We start from the raw sequence: 11,387 nt of genomic DNA on the forward strand, positions 1-11,387 counted from the left end.
ACGAAATCCCATATCCTTGTTTTTCGTGTTTGAATGAGCTTTAAGTTCCTGCTCCTGGTCTACTTGTCTTCACTTTTTCGGGGCAGGGGAAGGGGAGGGTTGTGCTTTTAGTTGAAATTAAGAAGTGATTTGCTACTCAAGCAGCCTTCCAGCGTAATGACCCGTAATGGGAGGGGAAGAGGGGAAGAGGGGAGCAGGAAAGAGATTAGAAAGGGAATGGGAAAGTGGGAGGAGCTTGCAAACGACGGCCTGCCTCTCTCCATTCCCAACGACAACAATAACTTTATTTATACACGGTCAAAATCATAGACAATGACAGAAATCCCTCTTCCTTTCTTTAGCTATTATGTAAACCAAATTACACCACATTGGCGTTACCTGCGTACACCAGTTAGACTGAGGCTGGGTATGATGAAGATGATGATGATGTTGACGATGACGGTAACAGTGATGGTGATGATGAATCGTGATAACGGTGATGGAGGTGCTAGTGGTGATGTTAGTGACGACGACGATGATGATGATGATGATAGTGATTGTTGGTATTGTTAATCTATTTATTGTTATCGTTATTTTTATAACAGCTGTGTGTTCGACCTGCAGTGGAGCACACTACCAATCCCGTAAGACCCGTAACGCTGGCTGCCTCTTGTCAGGAGAGCAGGTAAGCTAATACATATTGACCGGTCATAGCTTTATTGGCCTGTTTAGCTGTCCCTCCATGAATAGCGTTGTCGTTTTCTACAACTTGGTTCATCAGATATTCCTCGCATTCAGTTGAGTCTCGACTGCCCATATAGTCGGCAGAGTTTTTTTTTTATGCAGCACATAGGGCTCCCTCACATCTACTACGAACAAAACATGAGTAAAAACATTATTACCCTTGTTGTTTTTCGTATCTTTTAAAATAATTTATGCAACTTTCATGTGGACTGGGACCAACTCTAGTAGAATAGTCCTACTGAAAGTCGACTTCGTCTAAATTCTGGCCGCCGCTTGAAGGCACGAACAAGACACGAACAACAACAACGGTAATCGAGTTTTTATTCATGTTAGTATGCGTAACAGATGTAAGGGCTCCCTGTGACAGCGGGTAGGAAGGGCATGTAGTCTCGACATGCAGTTACATGTACTGAAGAGCTTTGAGTACTTGATGATCTTGTCCATAATTTGCTAATCAATCCTATTACACTTTAGCATCCTTACTCAGACACCTTGGTGATTGGAGACGACGTTCAGGAGTCTGATTCGACCATTGTCCCTGTTGTTACTGTTTGTGAGGAGAGCGCAACGCCAGTCACAGTTTGCGCAGAGGTCGGCAGCACTTATGAGAAGTCGGAAACAGTCTCTTTGCAATCCCATTCATCCCAAACCTCGATACCAGAAGAAGAGGTTAGCATATGGGTTGACGAGATGGAAGATCAAAATATCAAAAGGCAGAAATTGAACGAAGCTGCCCACAGCATCTCAGGGGGCCGCTACAGCCCTGTGATGTCCACCCTAAATACGACCTGGGACGACGTCTCTCACACGCAGCAGCGATATTACATCCGCAAAGCCAAAGAGACCATAGCGACCTCATTGTCTGTCATTACTCCTGGCCAAGAGGAACTCGTTTGGAAAGCGCTACAAACGGATACACTTTTGGATGCAAATAAAGACAACCAAGGAAAGCGCAAGCGCTTTGATCCTAGCTCTGGTCTTGTCGACGTTTTGATCAAAGTGTATGAACAAGCAGATCACTGGCAAACAAAGCGACAGATCTTATCCCTCTTTGCGGACGACTTTTCCCAAGCTGAGCTTCAAGAAATGATCCCTGGTCTCTCCAAGTGGCGTATTGACCAAGCTCGCCAGCACGCAACAGAAGCAGGGAAAGGTCAACCACTCCCTGAAATTCCTAGTTTCCGTAGAAAAATTGACCCCGAAAAAGTGGATCATTTTATTGAATATATCTCCAGACCAGAATTTTTACAGGATGTGGCGTTCGGGACGAAAAATTTGAAGCTTGACTCGGGAGAGAAGATCATCATACCAGCGATAATTAGGACTGTCATCCCCTCACGTATAATCAAGCAATATTTAGACTATTGTAAAGAACAAGAGTTCGAGCCAGCGAGCGAGCGTTCTCTCTACCGGATGATTGAAGTGTGTTCGGTCTCTATGCAGAAATCCCTTCAGGGTCTTGACAACACCACAGCGAAGGGTGTAGAGGCGTTTGATCAAGCCTTTTTCATGTTAGAGGGCTTAGAAGATCAGCATATCAACGTAACTGCCACTCAGAAGCTACTAAAAGATGGCAAAAGGTACTTGAAGAATGATTTCAAGACACACATCGGACGAGGTGAACAGTGCAGTGATCATTGCACAGTTTATGCATTAAGTGATACAAATGCCGGGGAGTTCCGAGGCGACTGTGATCACCAACACAGCTACGAATGTGAGCGCTGCGAAAGTCTAGAGGGAGTACTGGAAGAGATGGCGGAGATGCTAAATAACGTAAACATGGCGGAAGAGGAGAGGGTTAGGCTGAGGTTCGAGTACACTGAGAGTGTGCGCAACATAAAGGCGTGGAAAGCACACTTGCTAAGATCTTGTAACTAAGACGAGGCCAAGCAACATGCCCTTCAGAAACTAGACGAAAACTCGTGTCTTGTTATAATGGACTGGGTAATGAAGTTTCTGCCTGTACAATACAGGGAGCAGATGAGTGACTTTTTTGGGAAGAGGGGAAGAAGCTGGCACATCAGCGCTGTAATCAGTAGAGCAAATGTAGAGAGCAAGCACGAGGTAGAGTGCTTTGTACACATTTTTAACAACTGCACCCAAATAGCTTTGCCGTTCTGTCAATCATAGAGAACGTATTACACAAGGTTAAAGAAGAGCATCCAGTTGTGACAGCAGTTTACCTCCGATCAGATAATGCTGGATGCTACCACAATGGGCCTCTGTTGCTAAGTCTTAGAGATGTGGGCGAGAGAACTGGTGTCAGGCCAGTACGATATGATTTCTCAGAGCCCCAGGCCGGGAAGGACATCTGTGATAGGAAGACTGCTCCGATGAAGCACACATAAGGCGCTGGGTCAACGAGAGGCATGACGTCGTCACAGCTGAGGACATGAAGGCAGCACTAGAATCGCATGGCGGTATTAAAGGATGCAGGGCTGCAGTAGTTGAGGTGGACACGACAAAGGAGAGAAACAAAGATAGCAAGATACCAGGCATTAGTGTGTTGAACAACTTCCAGTTCGAGGAGTCTGGCATACGAGTATGGAGAGCGTACAACATCGGCCCTGGGCGCTTTATCCCCTACAGCGATCTCACACTTGCATCACAAGGAGACACTGGGCTAAGCGTGATTCAGCCTTTTGGTCCAGCTACACAGAAGGGAAGCGTGGGTGAGAGCATCAGGCACAAGTCCGAGATCTACTCTTGCCAGGAGACTGGATGCGTCCTGACGTTCAAGACTCGGGCAGATGCAGAGAGCCATATGGACACGGGAAAGCACCGTCTCGAGGTGGAACGTGAGTCTATGTATGACCGCGTTAGAAGGAAATGGGCGGCAATGGTGACAGGGGTGATGTTCGCTCCGAATGTGCCGTCTACCTCATTGCATAGTGAAGATAGTAGCCGCGCCGCCAGAGCACCTGCTCTTAGACCGTTGGGATGGGCTCTGAAGGTAGCAAAACGACCCACTAGGATGACTGATAAAGTCAAGACATTCTTGACGAGGAAATTTGAAGATGGTTTAAGAACTGGAAACAAGGCCGATCCTGTGCAAGTAGCGAGGGAGATGAAGACTCTCAGAGACGAGGACGGACAGTCTACCTTTAAGCCTGAAGAGTGGAGGACTGCACAGCAGATCAGCAGCCTGTTTTCACGTCAGACAGCGGTGCAGCGTCATAAAGGTGTTGATGCTGAGGAGATCCTTGAGGAAGACATCGAGGCTGCAGAGTCAGAAGTGGCCTTAAGCACCCTTAGAAGTTTGGCGATGGATGACTTGAGCAAATCAAGCCATCCAATCATAGTGGGCGCCAGCAATATCTGCGAACTTGTAAAAACCAACAAGCTTGGCTCACTCAAAGTGGCATTCCTGAAAAAAATCTGTGAGAAGCTACACCTGACGACAACTGGACCGCTGTCAAGGAAAAAGACTTTCATTGACGCCATTGAAGCATTTTCTGAGAGTTGTGCATGCTTTCAAAAGTAACGTAACAAAAAGTAAAATAGTTTTGGTGCCTTCCCACCAAAACTATGAAGCGTTGAAGGAATTTCGGACCTCCGTTTAATTGTCTCAGAGCACCTGTGTCTCATGTGGAGACTCTAAGATAATAGGCTTTGTACATAGAAACTTATTCGGCATCACGTGCTGACAAAACTGCTAAGTAGAAAGGCTAGGCAGTGTTGATTGCTTTTGATTGTTTTGTAATTTTAGATATCAAACTGATTTGAAAAGTTTGATTTTTCCCGCCAATGGTGGGGATGTGGTCTCTGAAGCTATAATGAACATCTGTGGGAGAACGTACGCCAACACTTATCTGTTGGGACTAAAAACTGAGTGAACGTTTTGGCAAACAGAATGAAACAAAAACTGCAAAGATTTTTCCTTGCTGCAAAACAACGCAACGTGTCACGTCGGAATGTCTCAATGTTGATCTGGATGAAACTGACCTGCTTTTTTTTCCCTATAAAAACAACAGTACTTAAAGAAAGAACACGAACATTTCAGCAATAGTGAATATGGATTTTAAATCAACTTTTGCACCATCATCGCTATGTTCTGCCACTCTCTCTGCCATGAAACTATTTAATGCCGTGTAATTAGCTAAATTAAATATGTCACTAATTTGAATACCGTTGTTTACTCAAATGATGGAATTCTGTCCCGAATTTGCGGACTTCTAACGTCTGAAAAATCACAGCAACTAAAGTTAAAAAGTCAAGAACTCGTGCAAATTTTGTTTCATGGCGTGTGGTATCTCATTACGACACAGGCGTTTTTCCGGGGAAAATGGACATCAGGCAAATTTGGTCAAATGTTAAAGGGAGCTTACTGGTGGGAATTTTCGACTGTTAAATAACAAAATTCTCAAATAAAATATACCCAATAATATGGGAAAGTAATGTATTGTTTTCAGGCATGCTAAAGAAGACAATAAACACTTGCGACTTGTAACAACTCAAGCGTGAAAAGTATCTGAGAAAAACAGCATCATGTAAATTAGGTCAAATTATGCAAATTAGGTCAAAGTTGTCAGGAAGCTCACGCAACGGGATTTTAACTTGCCAAATGAGAGTTTGCAGATTTGCAAAGGCTTAAGGACAAACTATTAAAAAATAGCTTTCATTTAAAAATAAACTGCCGCACTTTAGAGAAAATCAGTCATGAAAACTGCCAAAATTCTTCATGCATCCAATATCCACGAAGTGGTAATGTTTAGAACCACTCCAAAGTAAAACTTTTTATCCAAAATCGTTTATACTGCAGACATGAGTTTTTTTTACTACGGAAATTATGCACCGTTCGTATAAATTAATAAGGCGTTGCGAAGTCAGTAAAATGAGCCGTGGAAGTTGGCCTAAATTCCCGATGTCACCTTGCCGAAATAGCACCAAAAACTAGGGGGGTGGTCAAAATTCAAAGTAAATTATTTTATTTTACTAAGAATATCACCGATCACAATCTTATCTGATAGAGAAAAAATGCTGAAAATTTGGAGGGAATCCGCCGACCTCGATCCGTGGACCTTGCCTGGCCTTACTGACAATGACACTTAAAGCTGAATATCTCGCTGTCTTGATAGACAGTAATCTCTCATGGAATGTGGCTCTCAAAATAAGTAAAACCATCGGTATTATGGCAAGACTGAGACAATTCTTACTAACTTCTGTCTTACTCAATATTTACAATTCCCTAATCCATCGATATCTTTCTTATGGCCTTGTGGTCTGGGGCCAAACTTCAAAAACAAATTTTGAAAAAATCTTGATCCTTCAGAAAAGAGCTCGACGCTTAATTTACTTCAAATATTCTTCCTATTGATTGCTCTATTATAAAATGCTAAAAATAAAAAAAATAATAATAAATGCTTTGTTTATAGTGGAAGTGCACTTAGCTATCAAGCTAGTTTACAGGCACCCCACTTTTAACAATGTGAAAGAAACAATTCAAAATTAACAGAAACATTATTAAGAGCCCCAACTGGCAGGAGGCAACCAGTTGGCTATTTACAAAGCGTGGTAGAGTTGAATCCGGGACTACCGAAAACAAATCCTAACCAGAGGTTAGAACGGGATTTGAACCCGGAGCAGCCGCATGCAAACCCAACGCCCTAAGCACTCGACCACGCTGCCTCCACAAGGAGGTAATACCCCCACCAGTAGGTGTTTTGATGCATGATATTGACCATGATCTTGTACCTCAAAATCTGAAGAATCTTTTCACTAGGATAGCTTCGACTCATTCTTATAACACTAGAGCTGCGAATGCTGGTAAATTTCATGTTATTCATTCACGGACAAAACAGCAGAACCAATCCTTCTCAAGGCTTGGAGCTAGAATCTGGAACAAAATACCCGAGTTGTTAAAATCAAAACCAAACACAGAGTGAAAAAAGGCGTTTCCGCATTTCGGACAAGTAGCGGAAAATCGAAATTTAACATTTCCGATACGTTTCCGCAGGGCGGATACAACGTGAAACGCGAAAGAGAAAAATGACCGTGTTCATACGCATTTCCGCAGCAATTCCGTTTGCTTAAACATACAGGATTCTTTACGTCGTGTTTCCGAAGACGGACTCACCCGGAAACGTACTATGCTTACGTTTTCAGTAACTGAACCAATGTTTTCCTTTTCTTTCAAATTGAAATGCAGCTCGTTTCGTGACAAGATTCCCCGACTATAACTCTAGCTTAGTACTCCCACAGACGTGACTTCTAGTTTCACCCATAAGCTTTTGCTTGTTAAATTTTTACAAAGAAAAATGCCCCGACAAAACATTTCGGGATCTGGTTTATTTCGCAAAGGATGTGTTTCAGTGCAACGCGCCTTACCGTGGCTACCCAACAAACTTTTACATTTGACAATTACGTGTAAATACGTCAACTCAACAACCCATGCAACGGCGATCAACTTACAACTGTGCGAACTCTGCAAGGAGGCGTGACTGTCAATCAAATTCACACATCCTGATTGGCAAACAATTTGTAAAAAAAAACTTTGTCTGCTGGCTACGGTAAGGCGCGTCGCACTGTAAAACAGAATGATAACCACTGTCTGAGTTGACAAAACATTCAACAAACTTCAGATTTATTGGAGCATTTAGATTTATCATTAGAGTTTAAATATATCGCAGTAAGTGACTCAAATCTTCAAGTACCAAAACCAGTCTGATGGCAGAGTTAAAGCTATACATGGCCGTGAAACACTTCTTCTCTCTTTTGCTACCTCCCCGTTCAGAAACCTTTACGACAGTTTTCTTCATCCGCATGTTTTTATGTTAAATAAGCTTCAGCAAGCCTCTTAAAACTTGTACAGTCAATTCATATTGCCACATTGAAGTTTTTAAAATAAAGAAAATAATAAAAACTTATGTGTCAAATGAAGATCGTCTGGACACACAATGATAACATCAACGTTCTCTTGCTTCGTGTTCATAGCAATGAATCGGGATTGAATTCTCTGCACTGGAATAAATGTTGCTGCACCGGGTTGTTTAAAAGCTTTGGCATAAAACACAGAGAGCGGGTTCCTAAATGACACGTTATTGGTATACTCTTTATACCACTGAACACAAGCAAAACAGTGCCGATACTGCTGTTCATCGATCTCAAAGGAATGCTCGAAATAATACTTTACTCGCCCCGGACTGCTTTGACCGAGAGTTATTTGGCATTCACCACCAACCCAAGAAGCCATCACTCTTGCGTGCTTATAAAGGCGATTCTCCATTCCAGAGCTGAGGCGTTCCTCACCTATACAAAGGGATGAATACTTCCTAAAAGTGGAATTCAGATGCTCCGTAGAGAGTTCCAAAGAGGGATATAGCCTGGCATACGTGGTTCTTAACAGACCAATCTCATCGCTATCAAAGCAACAAAGGAGATACCGAGTAGGGAGTTGAATCTTGCTTCGATCCGTCCAAGCAGTGCAATTTGGAATTAATGGACCGCCTACGACTTTTGACCACGACAAAGAACTGATCGCGGGGTGCTCCATCACACCATCAGTATCGTTCGCGTGATGTATCTCGCTGCACAAGGGATGGAAGAATTCTTGAAAATCTGGAGGCATTGAATATTTCAGATCATCAAGGGCACTCATTGTCAAGAACCTTCTCATGAGCTGGACTTCTTCCTCTCGGTTGTTAGTGTGGAAACTTCCTAATATGCCATTGTATCTCTCAAAACTAAACAACCAAAAGCCATACACACTTCCATAGTTCTCTACACATTCCTTTATATGGAGGTGAAGATGCATGTTTGGGATGACGACCTCCTTACCATATAGCAATTCAACTTTCTTACAGAAATCTAACAGCTTTTGGTCAGCGATCAGGAGGTCTGTTTTCGAGATACTTGGCTTACATAGGTGACGACAGGCTAATACAAAATTTTGCCAACAATTGACATGCTCTTCTTCTAAAATGCCTTCAACTGCATACAACGAGTAATATAATACCCAGTTCTTCCACTGAGACGCGGTAAATCCTCCATAATTACTAACAGGTTAGTAAAATAAAATCCAAATTGTATCTGTGTGCATCGTGATGCTAAGTGTGAACACCACTGCCAAGCAAAGCGTTAAACTAGAACCATAAAGTTGTATCCCTGCTGTAGATACACTGTGGGTTTGTTATTTAATAGTTATAGCAGCAGTTTCACTAGCAACCTTTGTGGCTTCCCTAATGGTGTTTTTATTAGAATCCGCCTTACAAGAAGGGGTTTCTCTCCACTAACTAGAACATTCACTAGTCAGCAGGTATTTTGGGGGGAATTATGTGTGCGTGGATGGTGAGTTGAGGAAAAATCATAGACAAAAGTTAGGGTTAGTTTGTAAAATGAGGGGGAGATGTTCACAAAGCAAACTCTCAACCCCACAATAAGGTTAACAAAAGAAACAAACTCTGTGTAAAATTAAAAACTTTAATTGCAGAAACAGCCAGATAGTACATGTACGAAAAACTAAATCACATAGGTGGGATTAATAAATATATGACCATAAAAATTATTCGTTCTTAAAAATGGGAATAATAAAGATGAAAACTCTTTACCCTGAAATCTTCGTTCTTAAAAAATATATGGAAAAACTAAGGAAACCCCATGGAACATGAAACACAGGTTCCACGACACAAATCCAAAAATCCCAAGGATAAAGACAAGCTGACTGCGACACCATCAGGCTCGTAAATGGCTGCGAATATTCAGGGGTAGAGCGCAACCGAGCAAGGGGGTTTCTAGTCCAGCGCTGGACCTCCACCCGATCCCCCTCGTGCCGAGTCAAGAAAGGAAAAAGAGCAGAAACGCAAGTCGCAACCATGGAGAGAAACCAGCAACAAAACTGTGGACAGACTAACACGACCAAAACTGCGAAGCCGATTAACCAAAAATGGAAAATAACATTTACCGAAAACACACTCATCAGATGGTGTATCCTAGAAGTTCTGAAGCAAAATTATAGTTAAAAATAAAGTGGAAAAGGATACCTGGTTACTTACATGGAAGAAAAAGCTGGCAAAATTTTCCCTTCCCTCTGAAAATTTGCAAAGTCGCCTGTAAACGTCAGCCTTGCTTGCGACAAACGTATTCAAATACGACTCAAACTGTACACATGGCCTGGGTACGAGATGTGAGAAGGAGTGGATCTGGGAACTGGTATGACAAAACATGGATCGGGGAATACCCCAAGCAATTAAAAATATTTGTACGGAACGGGGAAGGTAAAGAAAGGGCATTGACCAAGAAAAAAAAAAAATTGAAGCATAATATTGAGATTTCGTAGCCTCCGACCCATGGTGTAGTGCAGCAGTAAAATCACTCGTTCTTTTGGATGGAGCCAGGAAAAATCCCATCAAGCATGTATAAATCATTCGTTCTTTGGATGGATCCTAGAGAAAATCTGATCAGGTGTATAGATTATTCGTTTTTTTGGATAGATTGTGGAAAAACACACCTATCAAGTGTCAATTTGTTCCTTGGGTGGATCCAGGATAAAACCCCCGTAACTGTAAATCAAAAAAAAAAAATTAAATGACATAGCCCTACGTAATCATAAAAACTCTTAAAGTTCAGCTGCGACCAACAGAAACGTAATGGTATAATGGCCACTTCCATATTATTTTAGAACTCAAGATACTTCTTTTTATCTTTGTTTTACCTAGGAATTGAACTTAGAGTGAGGTGATTATTGAACAGTATGACTTCTAATTTTCATCTATTCGCAGATTGCTATACTGTATGGTAGTATATGCCCTAACATATGGTCCTTATGACACCCATCCAATTCTTTATGAATGAAAAAATGTTTCCCATAAAATTTGTAACACTTTAAATTGTGCAAGTGGTTTCTTCAGTCTCTTTATATGACAAGCATGCATATTTCATAAAACAGTGTATAAAACACCCCAACAAATCATTTTCAGTTTACTATTTGACAAGTGTTTCTCAAAGCCAGACAAGACCATCTCTGGTCACAATTGTGAATGATGCCATCAGCAAATGCACAGAATCCATACTTTAATTGAATATCTGTGGTTGTTAGAAGATGCACATCCAACAGAACTTCGGCCTAATTCTAAGAAACCCAAACTGACTAAAACTAACTTCATTGGTTAATTTTTAGAAAGAGGTATAAAAATGTCATATGGTCTTTTATGATGTTCATTCTTCTTCCTCGTAGCCTTGATAGTCCTCGCCGGCAGTTTGAAAGGTTTTACGAATCCTATTGTACACACACAAAATGGAAAGAAAACTCTGTTGGATGCTCCAACATAATCCCACACTAAACCAACAAATTTTCTATAAGCCACAGCTCAGAGGAATCTATGAAAACAAAATATGGCCATTTCAAACACATCAACGGTCTATGGAAACGTTTTCTCTCAACGAGCGACACAAATAGAACCAAGAGCATTGCAAGAGCATTATTTTTTCATTTTTACTTTCCCAGAGAGTCTCCTCCAAAGAATCTTCTCTTTTTCCTCTTGGCCACTTGTTCGAGATATTCAGCCGCTTCTTGTGTTCAGTGGCAATCGGCGAGACGCTTTCGTGGTATGGCAAGAATTCCTCGCTGGCTAAAACGAAGCTTTCCCTTGAAGCTTCGGGAGATTGTTCTTCATCAATTTCACTAGAATAAACTGTAATCAGACATTTCGACTTCGGAAGGGCTAGGC

General features: G+C 41.8%; 1 protein-coding gene across 1 annotated transcript; it reads left to right on the forward strand.

Annotated features, from left to right (window-relative positions):
* Window positions 1-3,487: 3,487 nt before the first annotated feature.
* On the forward strand, window positions 3,488-4,207 carry LOC137988893 (uncharacterized). Its single transcript, XM_068834839.1, has one exon. It carries the CDS (start codon window positions 3,488-3,490, stop codon window positions 4,205-4,207), a length of 720 nt encoding a protein of 239 aa, XP_068690940.1.
* The last annotated feature ends 7,180 nt before the right edge of the window (window positions 4,208-11,387 follow it).

The sequence above is a fragment of the Montipora foliosa genome, unplaced genomic scaffold (assembly GCF_036669935.1).
Source record: "Montipora foliosa isolate CH-2021 unplaced genomic scaffold, ASM3666993v2 scaffold_433, whole genome shotgun sequence".
Lineage (NCBI taxonomy): Eukaryota > Metazoa > Cnidaria > Anthozoa > Scleractinia > Acroporidae > Montipora > Montipora foliosa.

Excerpts from the sequence above, each read along its gene's own strand:
- LOC137988893 (XM_068834839.1), top strand. The coding sequence starts at position 3,488 with ATGGACACGGGAAAGCACCGTCTCGAGGTGGAACGTGAGTCTATGTAT.